This window comes from Felis catus, chromosome X, assembly GCF_018350175.1.
Source record: "Felis catus isolate Fca126 chromosome X, F.catus_Fca126_mat1.0, whole genome shotgun sequence".
In the NCBI taxonomy this organism is placed as follows: domain Eukaryota; kingdom Metazoa; phylum Chordata; class Mammalia; order Carnivora; family Felidae; genus Felis; species Felis catus.
Window position 1 is genome coordinate 80869258 of NC_058386.1, and position 22549 is coordinate 80891806.

The window sequence follows — 22549 nt, forward strand, 5'->3', positions numbered from 1 at the left end:
TTTTATTTCTGATTCTGGATAAGGGAGAAGAAAGAGAAGAAGTATAATCACTTAATATACTAACGAGGTTACCAACTTTCCAATCTCATTTTAAGTTTCCCCACAATTTTGTGATGTCAGCATATAAAACAGAAAGCCATAGAATTAGGATCAATACAATTTTCAGGTTTTTGGAGTTCTGTTTCACTAGATGATGCCAAGGGAAGGTGGAAGAGTGATTTCAGAGAAAATTGCAGGTATATTAAATAAAGGTGAACCAGTGTTCTCTCACTGTGTGTGTCCACAAAGTGGCACAAATTCCAATGCCACAGACCTGTCATATTAGTAAAGTTATTTCACCACTCAGAGCCCCAGTTTCACCATCTACAAAAGGGAAGGGGATTGAAGGTTTAAAATCCCTTCCAATTCACATTTGGGTCTATGAAATCATTAAAAGTATGAAAAATGACTCTTGAGAAATTTTCAGTTTTACTAGATAGGAGCAGCTGTCATAGCAAATATCAAACATTCAGTTCTTACGCATGATTAAACAACAGTTCATGAAAGTACTCCGAAAATCATGAGATGCAGTCAATAGTAATTTCTGTGTCATCTTTCCAAAATATATCAACTTAATCTTTGATTCGTCATTTCTTCCTAAGATTTCAGTTTTCTCTTACAGTTTTGCCTACAGTTTATGGGTATGCTTTGGCCTCAAAAAAAAAAAAATCAGTAAGAGCCACTCAGTTTACCTTTCCTCTCTAATTCCTACTCTAGTTAAGAGATTAAACTAGGGACCAAACTCAGGTCTCAGACTAAGCCCATGTTGCTGTTTTAGCCAGTTTCTTTAAAACTCACTGATTCCCCAAAGTTAGAAATCTTTACGTGTTGCCTGGCGGGTTACGTGCAAGGTGCCACACCTACTTTAGGACACAGGTTTCTAGCAAACCCTGGAAGATATGGCTGCCCAACCTCGGTATAAAGAGGGCAGATCCAGCTGTCCTTTCTTCCCACCCCCTTGCTTCACCTGGGAAAAGCGACAGCTTCATAACCTAAGTCTCTTGTACAGCAAGGGAGAAGCAGCCTTTATTGCTAAGTTTGCAGTTTCATGTTTTTCTACAAAGTCCCGACATTGGGGTCAATCTGGGCAAAATGATCACTATAACTGAATTGCTCTTGTTAAATTCAGGAATCGAGACACTAATTGTCGGGTTTCAAGCAAAATAACAAAGGCAAACATTATTAAGACAGTGGGAGCGCTAGCCATCACCTAGCTCTGGCAGCAACGGCCAATCAGCTAGCTCTGGCAGCAACGGCCCACACGCCCCCCCTGCCCGGGGCGGGAGGGGGGGGAGCGGCTCTCCGGAATTGGGTCTGCGTCAGCCCGCTCACGGCCTCGCGTCCTTGAGTTGAAACGCAACCAATCAGGCTTCAGCAAAGCGCGCCTCTCGGCCTGGCCGCGGACTGGGTCTCCGCAGAAGCGCATGCGCGGGGCGGGTCCCATTTATTTGAATCTAGGAGGCGGTGTTTGAATTCTGGAGGCTTTGAAGAAGGAGCGTGTTAGGTGAGGTACTTTTTCTTTTTCTTTTTCTTTTCCTTTTTTTTTTTTTTTTTTTTTAAGGAGAGACAGAACGTGAGTAGGGGAGAGGCAGAGAGAGAGTGGGAGGCATCGAATTGGAAGCAGGCTCCAGGCTCTGAGCTGTCAGCACAGAGCCCGACACGGGGCTCGAACAGGTGAGGTACTTCTAAAGGCTGCGCGAAATGGGGGCCCTCAGAGCGGAGGGAATCTCCTGATTTCTGAGCAGGACTCTCCTACAAGGTGTGGCTGGGGTCGGATTTTTCCCCAGCCCAGGTATCTGTCTAGTGGGTGAGTCGCCATGGCCAAGTTCGCTCTTTGCTGGGGCAGGCTGTGAAGGGCCGGGTTCATGGGAAGCGATGATAGGACGGTTCAACTGGATGGGTTCAGAAGCTGCTATCCCTCGCTTCTTTTCTAGTACCCTAGGAAACTACTCAGAACCTAGAATTTCCCATTAGCTTAGATATACGTATTGCTCTCCTGCTCCGGCCTCATGTTGTAGGGAGGTGGGATTGAGTAACTGTCTTTCCGACCATTTCCTTAGTTTTTCCTATTTGAGGCCAAAACTTAAAAGGCATTCTGGGTTCCTCTCTTAGCCTTTCTTTCCCTACATCCAGTTCTTTTATCACAGCCTTGCCCAGTCCATCTCCAAAACATATCAGTCATTTTCTACCTCTTCCACCGCTTTTTTAGGCCTAGTTCAGACTACAGTTATGTATGTCTTCTGGACTTCTGCAAGACTTTTAAAAATTGGTCTGTTTTCACTCCTTGATCCCCTAACATTCTTTTCTCCACACTGCAGCTGAAACGGTCTTACAACAAATCAGATGGTATCACTCCCCTCTTTCACACTCCTCCCCACGCTACCCCCATAAGTTTCATTAGGGTAGAGACCTTGACTGTTTTGGTATCTTATCCCTGGTAACTAGAACTGTGCTTTGCATGTAGTTGATCAACAATTATTTATGGAATAAATGAGTTCACGGGGAATAATTCTGTTGTGAGAATCCTTAGTTTGGTCACCAGTTTGACTTTTGAACTGTGCAGTTTTAATTTAGCACTCACAAAGTGGCGAGCATAAAAGATTAAAAGCAAAATCAAGGAGGGTGGAGAAATATAGGAGTGAGTGGAGAAAGTGAGATTGAATGTATGAGATGGAATAGTTTTGGACTTATTGTGTGATAGAGCCATTTTAAGAGAGCTTGCTATGTTGCTTGTACTCTTTTTTTCCACAATAAGTCAAGTTCAACTTGTAAATGTTACCTTGGAGAGTTGTTTCTCCCTATTCCTATTTCGGTCAAGGGCTTTCTGTGCAAGTTAACCTATAGACTTTGTTGCCAGGATTGTTGTCAGGTATTTTGTGTGTATGCTGCTTGTGTGATAGTTATTGTGTACTGAATGTTTGGGAATACCAGGCAGATATGGTTCCTGTCTTTGTGGAGTACAAAGGGATGCTTTGCCTGTTTAATGGTAACTTCACACTTGTTTCTGTATAGAACATGTGCAATAATGTCACCTCAAAAGAGAGTTAAGGACTCTAAGGCACAAAAGAGGACTTCACAAGATAGTGATAGTTATAAGACTAATCTCTTGGCCTTGAAAGAAGAGGACCTAAATGACTCAAAGTGCAGCTTAAAACATGGACAAAACGATCCAGTGAAAGATTATGGACATGCTGATGATGAAGCAGAAGATGCTCTGAAAAGAGCAGTGAGATACTTTGAGAAAGGTAAGACAGATAATTTTTCTTATGAAAGTTCTATTTCTGTAAAAAAATATCCTACACCTTTTACTTGTGGATTTTAATTTTTTAAATATTTTTTTAACTTTATTTATTTTGAGAGAGAGAGAGAAAGCATGAGCAGGGGAGGGGCAGAGAGAGAGGCGGGGAGAGAGAGTGAGTCCCAAGCAGGCCCAGCACCATCAGCACAGAGCCCATTGTGAGGCTGAAACTCATGAACTGGGAGATCACGACCTGAGCCAAAACCAAGAGTGGGATGCTCAACCCACTGAGCCACCCAGGTGCTCCCTTATGGGTTTTTAAAGGAAAGCATATTTTTGTTCATTCATGCTTTTTTTTTAATTTAATAGGCATTTATTGAGCAGTTACTAATGTCAGTATGTTGGGTACTAGGGATACAACAACAAAACAAACTCTTGGCAGTGTGGTTTCCAAACTGCTGCACATTGGGATTATCTGAGAATCTTTAAAAAAACATTGATGCCTGGCATCCAGTCTTAGACATTTTGATTTTATTGGTGTGGAATGCAGTCTGGGCATCAGGATTTTTAAAAGTCTCCTTAGGTGATTCCAATTTGCAGCAGAGTTTGGGAACTACTGCTCTAGTATTGGATCAGCTTATAGTCTAAGTTCAGTGCTTTTAGTTACTTTAGATCAGAGATGCCAGAGCATGATTCAGTTTTCCTCACTGAAGGTGCTATTGCTCCATTGCTGTTAAATATTGTAGAATTTTAAAGGCTTTGAAACATTTTGGGGAAGACATTTTTAACATAAAGCTATTTCTTTATAGTATCCCAAGTTGCAACTGTTGAGGTTGAAGACTGAAAGAATTTTAAAGGTCCCACTATTTAATATTGTTCCTTTTTCCAGGTCCTGTTGAAACTTCACGGAGTAGAGATAAAACCTTGGAAAAACACTTGAAAACTGTGGAAAATGTGGCTTGGAAGAGTGGGTTAGCTCCAGAAGGAATTGACATTCTACTAAATGTGGCACTTAGTGGCAAATTTGGTATGTCAAGGGGATACATTTGTCATCAGTTTGCAGTTAGTTTTGCCTTCCAGACTTTGAATTAGATTGTTTATTGGTATCAGCTGTAGTTCCTTATTTGTACTATTCTCTTCATAAAGCCAATCTGGTAAGATTATAAAATGGACCTTTCTTGTGTTCAAGCTACCTTATGAACCAAAAGTTTCAGTGTGCATATGTTGAGAATGGTTAGTTATCACATGACTTTACAAATAGAATGTATAGACTCTTATCTCCAAATATATGGGAGTCATTTTTAGTATTTCTCTTAAGAAGCATAGATAATACTTTAAATAATGCTGCTAGAAGGCAGCTTAAGAGATCACTTGATCTGTTTCATTGCTTTTAGGTTTACTTGCTTATGACAAGTCCCTGTTGATACTGGTTCCTTTATAGTGTCTATGATCTAACAGACAATATGCTTTTGTTTTTGTGGAAATTATTTCTTTCCTCTTCTAAGTGCATTTTGAATGGAGGGGGAGAGGCTCTTAGAAAGAAATAACACCTGACCCGTATTCTTTTTTACTTGACAAGAACCTTTTAACCTACTCTCATCCAAATTCAGACTCGGAAGGTATTTAAGGCCTTGAACATCCTCATTTTAAAGGTGAGGAAACTGAGACTCAGAGTGGTTAAAGAGACTTGCTTAATGTCAGAGTTAGAACTGGGGAACTTCGATCTTCTAACTCCCCTTCTAGTGTTTATACTGTACCACACTGCTATTGGGCTTTCTACTTTTTTTTTTGAACTGTTAAGACATCTGTCAAAACTGGTTGCTTTATATGTTATTTCCTGGCCCTTGCATATTGGGTTCCTTTGTGTATACCCTAGCATCATGTTTTCAGGGGTGTATGTTTTAAAGCAACAACACATTACTAGCTGAAACCAAAATATGACTCCCAGGTATTTTAGTTCTCTACCTTTACTTGATTAATTCTCTGTGTTTTCCCACAAAGTTAAATTTGACCTGATAAAATTGGCTCTTCTTTTAAGCGGTTTCAGATTTTTTGGTTCTTTTATTTTTTAACGTTTTATTTATTTTTGAGACACAGAGAGAGACAGAATGAGAGTGGGGGAGGGGCAGAGAGAGAGGGAGACACAGAACTCAAAGTAGGCTCCAGGCTCTGAGCTGTCAGAACAGAGCCCAACTTGGGGCTCGAACTCATGAACTGCGAGATCATGACCCGAGCTGAAGTTGGATGTTTCATCGACTGACCACCCAGGTGCCCCTAAATTTTTTGGTTCTAATATCTTTCCAGGAATCCATGTTTAATTTTTTAAATGTTTTATTTATTTTTGAGAGACAGAGTGAGCACAAGTGGGGGAGGGGCAGAGAGAGAGGGAGACACAGAATCTGAAGTAGGCTCCAGACTCTGAGTTGTCAGCACAGAGTCGGACGCAGGGCTCGAACTTATGAACCAGGAGATCGTGACTTGAGCCAAAGTTGGACACTTACCCGATTGGGCCACCCAGACGCCCCTCCAGGAATCCATGTTTAACTAATCAGTGTCTATTGTCAATTCTATTTCTTCTCCCCTTAAAACATGTATGGAATATACAAGTATTTTCTATTTTGGAATTTCTCTTTTTTTGATATCTTAGAAAGCAATGGTTAGAAGGTTTCCATGATGTTTGTCAGGTCTTGTGGCAAATGCATGCCTCAGCCTTGGAAACTAGTATATGGCAATTTTAAAAATAATCTTTCTTTCTATTCTAACTTCATTTTTCTGTTAAGCTGGAATTGGAGATGTCATATGTGGCCTCCTTAATTGTTTTTCTCCTTTTCGTTATTTCTGTGATACCCTCCATCACTACTATATCTTTACATATAGCTCTTTTGCTAAGTTGAAATGCATATTCAGGGGCAGGTGTGCTACAGATTTCATAGTTAAGTACAAAAGGACTTTGGGGTGCAGTCAGTTAAGCTTCTGACTCTGGATTTTGGCTCAGGTCATGACCTCATGGTTCATGAGATTGAGCCTGTGTTGGGCTCTGTGCTGATAGTGTAGAGCCTCCTTGGGATTCTGTCTCTCCCTCTCTGCCTCTCCCCTGTTTGCTCGCTGTCTCTCTTTCTCTCTCTCTCTCTCTCTCTCTCTCTCTCTCTCTCTCTCTCTCTCTCTCAAAGTTAATAAAGTTTTGAAAAAAGGACTTCAGACACTTTAGAAATTAAAAAGTTGCTGGGAAGTAAGTATTAAGTCTATTGAATTCACCCTTTGAATTTGGTACATGTGTGAAGTGTTAGTGGTCAGACTGTTTTAAACTTTAGAAGAGTTGGGGATGGGAGTAAGGGAGAAAAGAGAAATGAAAACAAGGAACCATAGTGGAATAGAGAGATTTTTATTCTTGTGATTCATCACCTGCCATCACTGCTTCCTTACTTCTCTACAGAATGATGGAGTAGAAATTGAGGTATATGTAGAATGAATAAATTTAGAGACTAATGTATAGCATGATGATTATAGTTAATATTGTTTTTAATGTTTATTTATTTTTGAGAGAGAGAGAGAGAGACAGAGTGTGAGTGGGGGAGAGACTGAGAGAGAGACACACACAGAATCTGAAGCAGGTTCTAGGCTCTGAGCTGTCATCACAGAGCCCGATGTAGGGCTTGAACTCGCAAACAGTGAGATCAGGACCTGAGCCAAAGTCAGATGCTCAACTGACTGAGCCACCCAGGTGCCCCAATAGTTAATAATATTGTATTGAATACGAGAAATTTGGTCAGAGAGTAGATTTCAGGTGCTCTCACCACACACACACAAATGTTAACAATGTGAGGAGATAATTGTAAATTATCTTGGCTGTAGTAATCATTTCACTATGTATATGCGTATGATATCATCATGCTATACATCTTAAATATATGTAATTTTTATTTAAAAAATAAATAGAGGTCTTCACCCTCAGGGAAAAAAAAAGATGTGTGTAAGATATTTCTGAGGATGTTACCTACGGGCCAAGTTAAGATCAGTGTTATTTCCATAAATGGATGTGATCATCATCCTAGAATACATCTAAAACAAACTGTATAAGATAATTTCTAAGAATGCTAATTGCAGAAGTGAGAACTGTGTTATTATAGTGAATGGATGTGATCAGCACACTGTAATGCATGTGAAACAGTGGTTAAAGACATGGATCCAAGATGCTTTTGAAAATTCTATTTGCATGAGAAGTTGAGAATAGTTGTTTTTTCAGTGACTGGTGTGATTACCACATTATAATGCAAATGAAACAATGTTTACGTACCAAAAAAATTGATGAGATATGCATTTAATTCTTTAAACCTTCATAAGCAGAAATTGATATAGGGTGTATACAAAGCTATTTGCAGCATCACTTCTATTACCAGATGGGAGAATACCATGGAAGCCAGAGAGTATGATGGAAAGATTGGACCAGTATAGAATGATATTACTGCCAGCTAATTCCAAGAATAGCTGTTTCATTCTGCTGTCCTCCCCACTTTTTGGGAGGGATGGAGAATACAAATATATTTATTCTTAAATGAAGCAGCTCATGCAAGATGTCTGTAGCTTTAAATAAGAATCTATTGTGCCATTAAAAAATAATAACTAAATAAAAAATAATCTTTGAAATTTGTAAGGCTTTTTTGAAGTATAATTCACATTCCATAGAATTCACTCTTCAAGTATGCAGTTCAGGATTTTTTTTAGCATATTCACACAGTTGTACAATCATCACCACTCTCTAATTCCCACACATTTTCATCACCCCAGAGAGAAACCCTGTACTCATCCTCCCTTTTTAAATAGAAATATAGAGTCAAAGAATTTGCTTTATAGTTTATATTAGAAGTTAAAGGTACATTTTTTTTGAAACTATGTTTTAAAATGATGATAAGAGATCTATCAAATATTACTCACTTGTTTATTGCCTTCAGTGTACAGTGAGATTTTTTTGGACTAAGTGAATAATAGTAAAGTAATAAACAAGATTCTAAAATGTAGTTTAATTTGCAGTTTTGTCTGCTTTCCAGGAAATGTTGTAAACACTCGGATATTGAAGTGCATGATTCCAACAACTCTAATATCAGAAGATTCTGTGGTTAAGGCGGTCTCCTGGCTTTGTGTTGGCAAGTGTTCTGGTAGCACCAAGGTAATCTTTTTAAACACTTTGATGATAAGTCCTTCAGAACCACTTAAGGGCTGGCAAGGAAGAGCCACTTATGGAGTAATGGCAGTGGCTTTTTGTGGAAAGCCTGTGGTTTTGGAACAATATAACTTGATGCAGGGACTCTGCTCAAGCAGAAATTTTTTACTGAGATATAAAATCTATTATCCTACTTTGTGCTAGAGGCTTCTAAAATAGCCCTGAGTGGGCAATTAAGCTCTCTCCTGTGCCAGTTACATTTCTCTAAAGATAAGCATTTTGTCTCTTGATAGGTACTTTTTTATCGTTGGCTGGTTGCTATGTTTGACTTCATTGATCACAAGGAGCAAATTAACTTACTCTATGGCTTCTTTTTTGCCTCATTGGAAGATGATGCACTGGTAAGTAAAAATTGGACAACATTATGCATCAATCAAATGGTACGCTCTTGTATATTGACACATGATGTGTGCGTCAAAGTGCCACACAATGAGTTTTTCCTTATTTTTATTTATTTTTAAATGTTAATTTATTTATTGAGAGAGTGAGGCAGAGCACGCATGCGCATGAGCTGGGGAAGAGAAGAGAGAGAGAAATCCCAAGCAGGCTCTGCGCTGTCAGAAACAGGGCTCAAACTCATGAACCCATGAGATCATGACCTGAGCCAAAACTGAGAGTTGGATGCTCAACCGGCTGAGCCACCCCAGTGCCCTGTTTTTCCTTATTTTAAATATTTTTTTTTAAGTTTTTTAAGTTTGTTTGTTTGTTTGTTTATTGAGAGAGAGAGAGAGAGAGAAAGAGAGAGAGAACGCGAGCAGGGAAGGGCAGAGAGATAGAGGGACAGAGGATCCAAAGCTGGGTCTATGCCAACAGCAGATAGCCAGCAGAGAGCTTGATGCGGGGCTTGAACTCATGAACCGTGAGATCATGACCTGAGCTGAAGTTGGAGGCTTAACCGACGAGGCACTTAGTTGCCCCTGTTTTTCCTTATTTTAAAATAGTCAGCAGCACCTGGGTCGCTCAGTTGGTTAAGCCTCTGACTTTGGCTCAGGTCATGATCTCATGGTTTGTGAGTTTGAGCCCCATGTTGGACTCTGTGCTGACAGCTCAGAGCCAGAGCCTACTTTGGATTCTGTGTCTCCCTCTCTCTCTGCCCCTCCCCAGCTCATGCTCTGTCTCTGTCTCTTTCTCTCTCTCTCTCTTTCTCTCTCAAAAAATAAGTAATAAACATTTTAAAAAAAGGGGCTCCTGGGTGTCTCAGTTGGTTGAGTGTCCCCTCGGCTCAGGTCATGATCTCACAACATGTGAGTTAGAGCCCTGCGTCGGGCTCTGGGCTGACAGCTCAGAGCCTGGAGCCTGCTTAGGATTCTATGTCTCCCTCTTTGCCCCTCCCCTGCTTGTGCTATCTCTCTCAAAAATAAACATCAAAAAAATTAAAAATAAACATTAAACAAATTAAAAATAAAATGTTAAACATATAGAAAAGTATAAAGCATAACACTCTTGCACCTGTCTTTCATATTAACAAAGTTTTTACCATATTTGCTTTATATTTTCCTTTAAGGAAATAAAATGTTACAGATAGAATCGACTCCACATTGGACTGTCTGCTAATTTAGGGCAGTGATTGTAATCTTTTCCCTTTAAAACCACTTTAACAGAGTCCTGTGGGTCACTTATTCTACATTTTCTTGTATTACCACTGCAAAAACCTCATCAGAATTAATGAGGAGAGGATTGCTTTTGATGAGATGCTAGTGGACTGATTTTGATGAAATAGCATAATTATTCCCCTTGAAAACATTAGTAACTCTAAGAAATCAATCTGCTGTCCACCTGGAAGACTTTCAAGGGCCATCAGTAGTTCGTAGACCATGTGAATCATTCATTTAACCAAATTCCTCTTGGCTTTGGAAAGGAAATTCATTCATTGATTTTACTTTTAAAAATTGATGTTTTCACTGTATTTGTTGCATTGTACTAGGCACTGTAGAAGATTAAAAGTTTAGCAGAGAGTTTCTGTATTCCAGGGATTTAAAATCCAGTTGGGGGATTAAGGAAAGTACATAAAGTTAAATAATACCTTAAGAGTTAAATTATCAAAGATAGTATATGACAATGTGGGGATAATAATTGCTGTGACTTTTCCAGGAAGGAAGAGAGCACTGTAAACCAGAGTGATTAGAAAAAACATCATAAATAAAGTATGTGGGCGTCAAGCTAGTCCTTGAAGGTTGAATAGGATGTGAGATTTGATAAAAGGAAATATTATTTCATATGACAGGAACATTTCAAGCAAAGTTGTTAGTTGTGTAAATTTTGTTCCCAGAGAACTTCAATAGATCAGTCTGACTTAACTACAGTTGTGTCAGGCAGTGGGGGAAGGTAGGCCTGAAAAAGTTGGATGAGGAAAGATTGTAGAGGTCTTAAGGTGATGCTAAAGAATTTGAACTTTATCCTCTATCCAGTGGGGAAATCAGTGATAATTTTTGGGAAGAACATGGTGAAAGCAGAATTGTTGGAAGTTGTGTTTAGTATGCCAAACAATATGAATAAGGAGAGAGGCTAGTGTTGGGAAGAATAGTTAGGAGACTAATATGATAATCCAGGTATAAAGTGATGAAGTCCTAGACTAGAAATTCTTAAATATGATTTGTGGGCACCTTGAGTCTCCCTGATTCAGGAGTTCTGAGAAGTCAAAATTATTTTCATAGCAATGTCAAGATATTATCTGCTATTTTCATTGTGTTGGCATTTGCACTGATGGTGCTATAAAGTAATGGTGAATATAACTGGTGCCTGAGGGGCAACTGGGTGGCTCAGTTGGTTAAGCGTCTGAGTTCAGCTCAGGTCATGATCTCATGGTTTGTGAGTTCAAGCCCCGCGTTGGGCTCTGTGCTTACAGCTTGGAGCCTGGAACCTGCTTCGATTCTGTGTCTCCCTCTCTTTCTGCCCCTCCCCAGTTTGTGCTCTGTCTCTCTTTCTCTCTCACTCTCTCACTGGTGCCTTAGCCAGAATCAGGGCAGTGGGGCCAAACTGTATTAATGGTCATTTTGTTCTTCACTGTAGTAAAAAACAAAAATGCTAGTTTCTCTTAATGTCTCAAATGAAGCAGTAAAAAATAATGCATTAATTTTACTAAATTTCAACCTTTGAGACATGTTTTTAATATTTTGTGTTATGAAATAGGAAGTACAAATAAATCCCGTCTGTGTACTAAAGTATAATTGTTGTCCTGAGGAATAGCACTTATGTGATTGAGTTGTGAGCTAAACTAGCTGCTTTCTTCATGGAATACCATTTTTACTTGAATGACTGACGTTTAAACTATGGTTATTCAGATGTGGGTATTTGGCAGATGTTTTCTCAAAAATGAAAAGCCAGCCTGTCATTTCAAAGGAAACAACTTGAAGTATTTGTTCCCACTGATTGGAGCTTTCAAATGAAAATTATGAGTTGGGAAAATTTGTATCTACCACTGTGAACTTGACAGCTTCCCAATACTTAAACTTTTCTGATGAGATTGGTAACAATAATAATAAATGTGAATTGTAATGAAATGTGTCAATATTTGGAAGCTTGGTATAACTCAATAAACCAGTCTTTTCCAGATGACTAAGTATGATGTTATAAAATTATACATGGGTAAAAGATCCATTCAAAATGCAAGATATATCAATGAATTTTATTTATTTACATAATACTTTTTCAAAAGACTTTATTTCTTTAATGTTTTTTCAATAGACTTTAATTTTATACACCAATGAATTTTAATAGAACAGTACAAAGAGTGCTGCTATGAACATTGGGGTACAAGTGGCCCTATGCATCAGTACTCCTGTATCCCTTGGATAAATCCCTAGCAGTGCTATTGCTGGGTCATAGGGTAGGTCTATTTTTAATTTTCTGAGCCAAATTATGGAAAGAGCCTAAATGTCCATCAACTGATGAATGGATAAAGAAATTGTGGTTTATATACACAGTGGAATATTACGTGGCAATGAGAAAAAATGAAATATGGCCTCTTGTAGCAACGTGGATGGAACTGGAGAGTGTGATGCTAAGTGAAATAAGCCATACAGAGAAAGACAGATACCATATGGTTTCACTCTTATGTGGATCCTGAGAAACTTAACAGGAACCCATGGGGGAGGGGAAGGAAAAAAAAAAAAGAAGTTAGAGTGGAAGAGAGCCAAAGCATAAGAGACTGTTAAAAACTGAGAACAAACTGAGGGTTGATGGGGGGTGGGAGGGAGGAGAGGGTGGGTGATGGGTATAGAAGAGGGCACCTTTTGGGATGAGCACTGGGTGTTGTATGGAAACCAATTTGTCAATAAATTTCATATATAAAAAAAATAAAATGGTTACATAAAGGAAAAAAAATCAATAAACAATAAACATGCATTTTTACAATAAAAAAAAAAGAACAGTACAAAGAGTTCATTGATAAGGTTTCAGATTCCACATTGCAGCTAACCCTTAAGAGACTACCACTTATCAAGACTAATATACACCATTTTATGAAAAGGCTATTAAAATATTCCTTTCTTTTTCAACTACATGTCTGTGAGGCTGGATTTTCTTCATTTACTTCAGTGAAAACAAACCAGGTTTAGTGCTGAAGCAGAGAATCCAGCTGTATTCTATTAAGTCTGAAACATTAATGTCACTCTAGTCATTTTTTTTTTGGAGAATTAGTAGTTTTTCATAAAATAAGTCATTTATGTTAGCATGTAATGGGTTTATTATTTTTTAATGGATTAATAACCATTTTTAAATTTGTCAGTTTTAATTTCTAATATGGTGGGTATCTATAGATATAAACCAGATAAACAAAAGCTCTTTGGGATCCTCTAAGTTTTAAGAACGTAAAGAGTGTTGAGACCAAAAGGTTTGAGAACCACTGTCCTAAACTAAGGAGGTAGCAGTGGGGATGAAAAAGTGAAAGGACAGGTTTTGGTGGAAATTATAAAGGAAGAATTGACAGGATCTGGTACCTAAACTGGATTAAGAAAAGGATCAGGAGATCAAGATCTGAGCCATTTCTCAGCATGGCTCAGAATGATGGTACCTTTGAACATGAAAGGGAAGGAGGTAGTTTTGGAAGGCATATAATATATTTGGATTTAGATGTACAAAGTTTGAGAGCACAAGGCATCCTGTAGAAATTCACTTAATGAACATTTATTAACTGCATACTATGCCAGACATTGAATTTAGAATTGAAAATACAAATAACAGTAAGACATAATAATATATGTGAGGCTTATATGCTAGGCATTCGGTGCTTTATATACAGTTATTTTATCAACTCTAAGATGCCATCAATTGTAAGAGACATCATTATCTTATGAACCACTACTAAAAAGTGCTGTCATTAAAACTGTCATATGGCATCAATTATAAGATTAGTCCTATTTTCAGAGATTTAAAATGTAAAAAAAAATATTGGATTATGTAAAGTATTTTTTCTAGTCCTGGGGTTCTGAAATATTCCTTTAAAATTCAATATTTTTTTACATCAATATTCCTTTAAAAAAATATTGAGGGGCATCTGGCTGGCTCAGTCAGTGAAACATGTGACTTGATCTTGGGTCATGAGTTCAAGCCCCATGTTAGACACAGAGCTTACTTTTAAAAAATGTTTATTGAGGGGCGCCTGGGTGGCGCAGTCGGTTAAGCGTCCGACTTCAGCCAGGTCACGTTCTCGCGGTCCGTGGGTTCGAGCCCCGCGTCGGGCTCTGGGCTGATGGCTCAGAGCCTGGAGCCTGTTTCCGATTCTGTGTCTCCCTCTCTCTCTGCCCCTCCCCCGTTCATGCTCTGTCTCTCTCTGTCCCAAAAATAAATAAAAAACGTTGAAAAAAATTAAAAAAAATAAAAAATAAAAAATGTTTATTGAGCACCTACTATTTTCTGTACTTGTGCTGTCCAATATGGTAGCCATTAACCTCATGTGACTAGTGGACACTAGAAAGTTAGCTGGGCCAAACTAAAATGTGTGTAAGTATAAAATATACACCAGATAAAATGTGGTTTTAACCCATTTAAGTCTCTTGACAACCTTAAAAGATATAGGCTTTTATCCTTATTTTATTATTTTCTTTAAAAATTTTTAATGCTTTAATTTTTTAAATTTAATTTATTTTTTTAATTTACATCCAAGTTAGCATATAGTGCGACAATGATTTCAGGAGTCGGTTCCTTAATACTCCTTACCCATTTAGCCCATCCCCCTTCCCACAACCCCTCCAGTAACCCTCTGTTCTCCATATTTAAGAGTCTCTTATGTTTTGTCCCCCTCCCTGTTTTTTTTTTTATTTTTTTAATGTTTATTCATTTTTTGAGAGAGAGAGAGGGACAGCGTGAGTGGGGGAGGAGAAGAGAGAGAGGGAATCACAGAATCTGAAGCAGGCTCCAGGCTCTGAGCTGACAGCATAGAGCCCGACGCAGGCCTCGAACTCACAAACTGTGAGATCATGACTGAGCCAAAGTGAATGCTCAACCGACTGAGCCACCCAGGTGCCTCACCCCCTCCCTGTTTTTATATTATTTTTGCTTCCCTTCCCCTATGTTCATCTGTTTTGTATCTTAAAGGCCTCATATGAGTGAAGTCATGATTTTTGTCTTTCTTTGACTGATTTCGCTTAGCATGATGCCCTCTAGTTCCATCCACATAGTTGGAAGTAGCAAAATTTCATTCTTTTTGATTGCTGAGTAATACTCCATTGTGTATGTATACATACATATCACATCTTCTTTATCCATTCATCCATCAATGGCTATGGATAGTGCCGCTATAAATATAGAGGTGCATGTGCCCCTTCAAAACAGCATACCTGTATCCCTTGGATAAATACCTAGTAGTGTAATTGCTGGGTCGTAGGGTTGTTCTATTTTTAATTTTTGAGAAACTGCCATACTGTTTTCCAGAGTGGCTGCACCAGTTTGCATTCCCACCAGCAGTGCAAAAGTGTTCTTCTTTCTCCACATCCTCGTCACATCTGTTGCCTGAATTGTTAATGTTAGCCATTCTGACAGGTGTAAGGTGGTATCTCATTGTGGTTTTGATTTGTATTTCCCTGATAATGAGTGATGCTGAGCATTTTTTTCATGTGTCAGTTGACCATCTGGATGTCTTCTTTGGAGAAGTGTCTATTCATGTCTTTTGCCCATTTCTTCCCTGAATTATTTGTTTTTGGGTGTTGAATTTGATAAGTTCTTTATAGATTTTGAATGCTAACCCTTTATCTGATATCTTGTTTGCATGTATCTTCTCCTATTCTGTTGGTTGCCGTTTAGTTTTGCTAATTGTTTCCTTCCCTGTGCAGAAGCTTTTTATCTTGATGAGGTCCCAATAGTTCATTTTTGCTTTTGTTTCCCTTGCCTCTGGAGATGTGTTGAGTAAGAAGTTGCTGCAGCCAACGTCAAAGAGGTTTTTGCCTGCTTTCTCCTCAAGGATTTTGATGGCTTCCTTATCTTACATTTAGGTCTTTCATCCATTTTGAGTTTATTTTTGTGTATGGTGTAAGAAAGTGGTCCAGGTTCATTTTTCTGCATGTCACTGTTCAGTTTTCCCAGCACCATTTGCTGAAGAGAGTGTCTTTATTCCATTGATATTCTTTCCTACTTTGTCAAAGATTAGTTGGCCATATGTTTGTGGGTCTATTTCTGGCTTATTTATTCTGTTCCATTGATCTGAGTGTCTGTTTTTGTGCCATTAATTTTTTAATGTTTATTTATTTTTGAGAGAGAGACAGAGCACGAGTGGGGGAGGGGCAGAGAGAGAGGGAGACACAGATTCTGAAGTAGGCTCCAGGCTCTGAGCTGTCACCATAGAGCCCGACGTAGGGCTGGAACTCACGAACCACGAGATCATGACCTGAGCCTGAAGTTGGACGCTTAACAGACTGAGCCACCCGGGTGCCCCCATTTTATTTTATTTTTTGAGAGAGAATGAGAGAGAGACAGAGTGTGAGCAGGGGCAGGGCAGAGAGAGAGGGAGACACAGAATCCAAAGTAGGCCCCAGGCTGTGAGCTGTCAGCACAGAGCCTGACGCAGGCTTGAACCCACAAACCGTGAGATCATGACCTGAGCCAAAATTGGACCTTTAACCAACTGAACCACCCAGGCGCCCCTTTGTTTTTCTATTTTAGAGATGAGAAGTCTTGAGGCAGAAAGAAGTCAAATAATTACCCAGGGTCACATGACTAGAGCCAGGATTTATGGCAAAATTGTATCATTCCCTTTTTAGAGAAGAGACAACTGAGGCATGGAAAAGCTAAATAACTTTGCTGAGGTAAGCTACCTAGTAAGAGACTTAGCCTGGAAGATCTTTAAAGGTAGTAGGGGAAAAGATAAGTACAAGGTGATAAATCCTATGAGAGTATCCACAGGGTTCTGTGGTGGTATAGAGGAAAGGCATCAAAATAAGACTAGGGATCAGAGTTCAAATTATAGGAATTTGTTTTCTGTAGGAAGCAAGATACCTCTCCTGACAATAAGGAAAAAGGATGGGTGTTGATGCTAATACATGAGTGGGTTAGTAAGGGACACAGTTGAAGGAGTTCCTGCCCAGTGGTAATTTTTTTTCAAGTTTTCACTCAAGTAGGAGGCAAAGTTTTCTAACAGTGAGGAGGGGAAGATAAAATGCTATGTTTGAGGAGACAGTATACATTTTGAAATAGCTTCTGATGGAAATGGGAATGGGAGATGATTAGAGACAGAAGTTTTGAAGGCCCAGATGGGGTTAGAGAGCAGGGATATGTGATGTTACTAATATGCAAAGGATAGGTCAGATAAGAATACAAGAGCATGATTGAACTGATGGACCAGGGAGTCTAGATAGAAAGGGGAAGTAGGTGAAGACAGAAGAGGGCAGACTGGGAACATACACAGCAGGGGTTGGAATGCTTTGGTGATTGATAAGACCTGTAGTGGGGTTAAAAGCTGGAATAATAGGAAATTGTTGCATTGGAGTTTAAGGTTCAGGAGTCGATGGTTCAGTGTGATGACAAGATTCAGAGTGACCATGGTGAGAGAGTTGTTGAAGTAGAGTGAGGGAATAAGGTTATTGGAATTGACATTTTCTCTTTCCTTATGGATTACTTGTTGCTGCCCGTCTATCGATTATGGAGTAAAGTATGTTGAAAATCTCCCACTGTGATGGAAGATTTGTCAGTTTTTCTTTAAAGTTCTGTCAGTTTTTGCTTTATTTATTTTGAATCCGTTATTAGGTGTTTGCCCAATTATAGCTTTCTTATCATTCTGATGAGTCAAACCTGTTATCATGGAGTAACTCTTTGGGGTGCCTGGGTGGCTCAGTTGCTTAAGTGTCCGACTCTTGATATGGCTCACATCGTGTTATCACTGTCATGAGATTGAGCCCATTATGCTCTGCTCTGAGTGCAGAGCCTGCTTGGGATTCTCTCCCTCCCTCTTTCTCTGCCCACCCCCCGAAATAAATAAACATGGAGTAACTCTTTGTTATTGGAAATGCTTTTTGTTTTAGTCTGTTTTGTAGGAGACTGACATTGCTACTCTGGCTTTATTTTAGATGGTAGTTGCTTGGTATATTTCCATCTTTTGGGGTTTTACTTAATCTTTTTTCTTTTTTGTCCTCATGTCTTAGATGCCTCTTTTGAATAGTATGTAACTAGATTTTATTTTTAAATCCTGTTTGATGATTTTTGTCTTTAATCTAGACAATTATTTACCTGTGTAGTGATTATTGATATACTAGGAATAAATTCAAAGATCTTATTTGAAACTTTCTAAATGATTGGCTTTTTTCTGCCTTCCCCCCCCCCCCCCCTTCTCTGTTATTTTCAATTGATTGTGGTTTTCCCCCTATTCTTGTTTGGAAGTTAGTTATACATTCTGTGTGTGTTCTTTTAGATGTTATTGTATCTATTTTAACATGCATATTTATTGTAAAAATGTACAACAATGTCACTCTTCCTACTGTTTTTCTTCTGGAAAATATAGTTATTTTTCATAGAATATGTTATTTATGTTAGCATGTAATGGGCATATTATTTTTTTAATGAATTGATAAACATTTCAATTTTTCTCAGTTTTAATTTCTAATATGATTTTTCATAGAATCTAAAGGTAACCAGTATCTTTACCCTCATCTTAAATGAGGCAAGGTCCTAAGAACGCTTTACCTCTGATCAAAGCCTTTCCAGATTATATGCTATTGTCTTGTTTTAGTTCTATCTCATTCTTCTCCACCCTTCTCCACATGCACATGAAGTTGACATCATTATTATCTTCACAGTTGATGTTTGTTTAGATTTTCCCACTTATTTACCAATATCTTTGCTTACCATTTGTTTTTGCATCTCAGACCTTCAATCTGAGATCAATTTCCTTTAGAATATTCTTTCAGTGAGAATCTTTTGATAGTAAACTGTTGTTGTCTGAAAATGTCTTAGAGTGCCCTGTTCTAGGGTGACAGTTAAATTCTCTCAGGACATTGAAAATATTATTCCACTGGCTCTTTCTTTCTCTTGTTGTTGAGTCTGTTTAATTGTAATCTGTCATTTCTTCTTTTCTCTCTGGGTACTTTTTAAGAACAGCTTTATTGAGATATAATTCACATATCATACAGTCTACCTCCTCAAGGTATACAATTCACTGGTTTTTAGTATGTTCACAGATATTTGCAACCATGAGAATAGTCAATTTTAGGACATTTTCATTACCCCCAAAACCCCATACCCTTTATCTGTCATTCCCCCATCTTTCTATTTAGGGGTTCCTAAACAACTCCTAATTTATTTTCTGACTTTAAATATTTGCCTGTTTTTTTAATTTAATTCCAAGTTAGTTAACATACAGTGTAATCTTGGCTTCAGGAGTAGAGCCCAGTGACTCATCACTTACTTGTAACACCCAGTGCTCATCCCAACAAGTGCCCTCCTTAATGCCCATCACCCATTTAGCCCATACCCCCCACCCCAATGTCTCCAGCAACCCTCAGTTTGTTCTCTGTATTTAAGAGTCTCTTATGGTTTGTATCCCTCTCTGTTTTTATCTTATTTTTCCTTCCCTTCCCCTCTGTTATCTGTTGTGTTTCTCAAATTCTACACATGAGTGAAATCATGATACCTTTCTCTGACTTATTTCACTTAACAATAATACTCTCTAACTCCATCCATGTTGTTGCAAATGGCAAGATTTCATTCTTTTTCATCGCTGAGTAGATTTGCCTATTTCTAATCTATTTTCTGTCTTCAGAGACTTGCCTATTCTGGACATTTCATATAAATGGAATCATATGTAGTCTTTTATGACTGGCATCTTTTACTTAACATAATGTTTTCAAGGTTCATCCATGTTGTATCATATATCAATACTTCATTTTTTTAACCTGTTATATTTTTTCCATAACATAAAATTTACCACTTTAACTATTTTTTTTTAAAATTTTTTTTTTCAACGTTTTTATTATTTATTTTTGGGACAGAGAGAGACAGAGCATGAACGGGGGAGGGGCAGAGAGAGAGGGAGACACAGAATCGGAAACAGGCTCCAGGCTCTGAGCCATCAGCCCAGAGCCCGACGCGGGGCTCGAACCCACGGACCGCGAGAACGTGACCTGGCTGAAGTCGGACGCTTAACCGACTGCGCCACCCAGGCGCCCCTATTTTTAGTGTATAGTTCATTGGCATTAATTGCATCACTACTATCTATTTCCAAAATGTTTTCATTGCCCTAACAGAAACTCTACTCGTTACACACTAACTCTCCATTCCTCCTTCCCCCAGCACCTGGTAACCTCTAATCTACTTTCTGTCTCTATGAATTTGCTTATTCTATACACCTTATATAAGTAGAATCATACAATTTTTGTCATTTTGTGTCTGGCTTCTTTCACTTAGCATAATGTCTTCAAGTTTCATCCAGGTTATAGCATGTATCAGATTTTCATTCACATTTATGACTGAATAATTTTCCATTGTGTGTATATACCACATTTTGTTTGTTCACAAGTTGATGGACTCTTGGGTTGTTTCTCTTTTGGCTACCATGAATAATGCTGCAGTCACCATTGGCATACAAGTAACTGTTCAAGTCCTTGCTTTCAATTCTGTTGGATATATACCTAGCAGTGGAATTGCTGTGTTGTATGTTAATTCTATGTTTAGAATTTTGAGGAATCACCAAGCTGTTTGGACCATTTACTAGCAGTGTATGAGGGTACCAATTTCATCATGTCCTCACCAACTTAATTTGTCTGACTTTTTGACTTCAGCCATCCTACTGGATGTAAAGTGGTATTTAGTTGTGGTTTTGATTTGTGTTTCTCTAATGATTAGTGATGTTGAACATCTTTTCATGTGCTTATTGGCTATGTATATATCTTTTTTAGAGAAATGTCTATTCAGATCCTTTGCCCATTTTTAAATTGGGTATCTTTTTATTACTGGGTTGTAAGTGTTCTTTGTATATTTTAGGTACAAGTCCCTTATCAGATATGTTTTTTTCTGGGAAATACAAGCTGGAACCACTTAAAATTATTCACTTGAGGTTTTCTGGGTCATATCACTAGTGTAAATTCAAACTGTAGACCTATATATGACTGGCTTGTGGTCACATATTCTTTGGAATGGCTTTATTTTCCTTTCACCCATCCCCAAGGCCAGGACAGGCAAGTTTACTTGCCGTCCTCTTCAGCACAGTGGGGTTTGTTTTTATTTCATACCTGGGTGCTTAGGGTGTGGTTCTTGAGGTTCATAGTTTTCTTTCTTTTTAAAATTTTTTATAATGTTTATTTTTGAGAGAGAATGAATGAGCAGGGAAGGGGCAGGGAGAGAGGGAGACAGAGGATCTGAAGTGGGCTCCATGCTGACAGCAGACAGCCCGATGTGGGGCTCAAACTCATGAACAGCAAGATCATGACCAAAGCTGAAGTCAGACGCTCAACCGATTGAGCCACCCAGGTGCCCTGAGGTTTCTAGTTTTCTAATAGATCCTTTGTATATTCCACACATTGGATGGTTTCTAGTTTTCTAATAGATCCCTTGTATATTCCACACATTGGGTGGGTCCTAAGCTTTATCACCTGCCTACCCGTCTCCTACTTCCCTTTGTAGCTATTAAAGCTGTAAGTTCACGATTTTTAAGGTTTGGCAGAAATCTTGGGGTGAGAACTTGTTCAATATTCAGTGTTCTCTCTTTCACTTTGTTTTTGGGAGCTGCAGTTCTTTGCTTTCATGCCAGCTCAGAAATGTACTTAAACAGCTGGATACAATGTAAAACAACATTTCTGAGTTGGCAAGAAAGCAGGCAGGGTCAATCAGGGTATCTAATATACAGTAGTTCTATAAATGGTGATCAGGTCATTGGAATTCAGAAGTCAATAAGCTGTAAGGACAAGGTGATTTGTTGATAGAGACATTAAAATCTTCTGACATGCAGTTGGGATTAGGGTTATAGTAGAAGACTGAGTCAGACGTGTAAGTCCTCAGCGAACTTTTGGAAGTCACTAAGAGGTTAGTAGTGAGCAGATAGAGTATAGGTAAGTTGGAGGTACTGAAGTTGGGTGGACTAAGTGTCAAAGGAAGTCTTTTTCTATGCAAGAATGAAAGAGAAGTACCTTGAATAACAAGAGTAACTAATGTTCATCCCTTTGTTTGTCCTGTGGTACACAGGAGTGGATGAATGGTAAGTAGTATGTGATCGACTCTCCTTTACCTTTGACATCTCTCTTAACTTCATATGGTTTTTGTTCTTAAACTAATCAAAATACAAAACAAATGAATTCTATGTTTAAGCATACTTTGTTAAGAGTGGGAAATACTAAAGCATGCTTTCCCCTTTCTTGTAATAGCTTAATAGACTGAGTTCTTCCAGGCAGAGACTGAGAATTTTATAACCCAAGTATTTAGTAACACTGTTCATGGCACATAGAATATAAACTTCATAAGAGCCGGCCTTTTTGTCTATTTTAGTCATTGCTCAATAAATTTTTGTTTCATGAATGAATGAATGAACACAAGATACTCATAAATGTTTGTCAGATCATATACCTGTACTTGAATGGTTTTCATGATGCTGATGAGTTTCTTGATCAGCTTGGCAAGAGGGAGGGGGACCTACTTTTTTT

At 38.5% G+C, this 22549-nt stretch overlaps 1 protein-coding gene across 2 annotated transcripts in view; it reads left to right on the plus strand.

Moving 5' to 3' along the window:
* The first annotated feature begins 1355 nt into the window (after positions 1-1355).
* The window catches only part of CENPI (centromere protein I), a 79466-nt gene continuing 58272 nt past the window's right edge, over positions 1356-22549 (plus strand). The window contains exons 1-5 of one of the 2 annotated variants that reach the window (XM_045050563.1): positions 1356-1543; positions 3052-3284; positions 4167-4304; positions 8323-8441; positions 8729-8836. In XM_045050563.1, the coding sequence (XP_044906498.1) occupies positions 3065-3284; positions 4167-4304; positions 8323-8441; positions 8729-8836 (585 nt within the window). In that variant the 5' untranslated portion in view covers positions 1356-1543; positions 3052-3064. Of the gene's footprint in view, positions 1544-1659; positions 1714-3051; positions 3285-4166; positions 4305-8322; positions 8442-8728; positions 8837-22549 lie in introns of those variants that run through there. The other variant, XM_019824070.2, reaches the window with a different exon arrangement.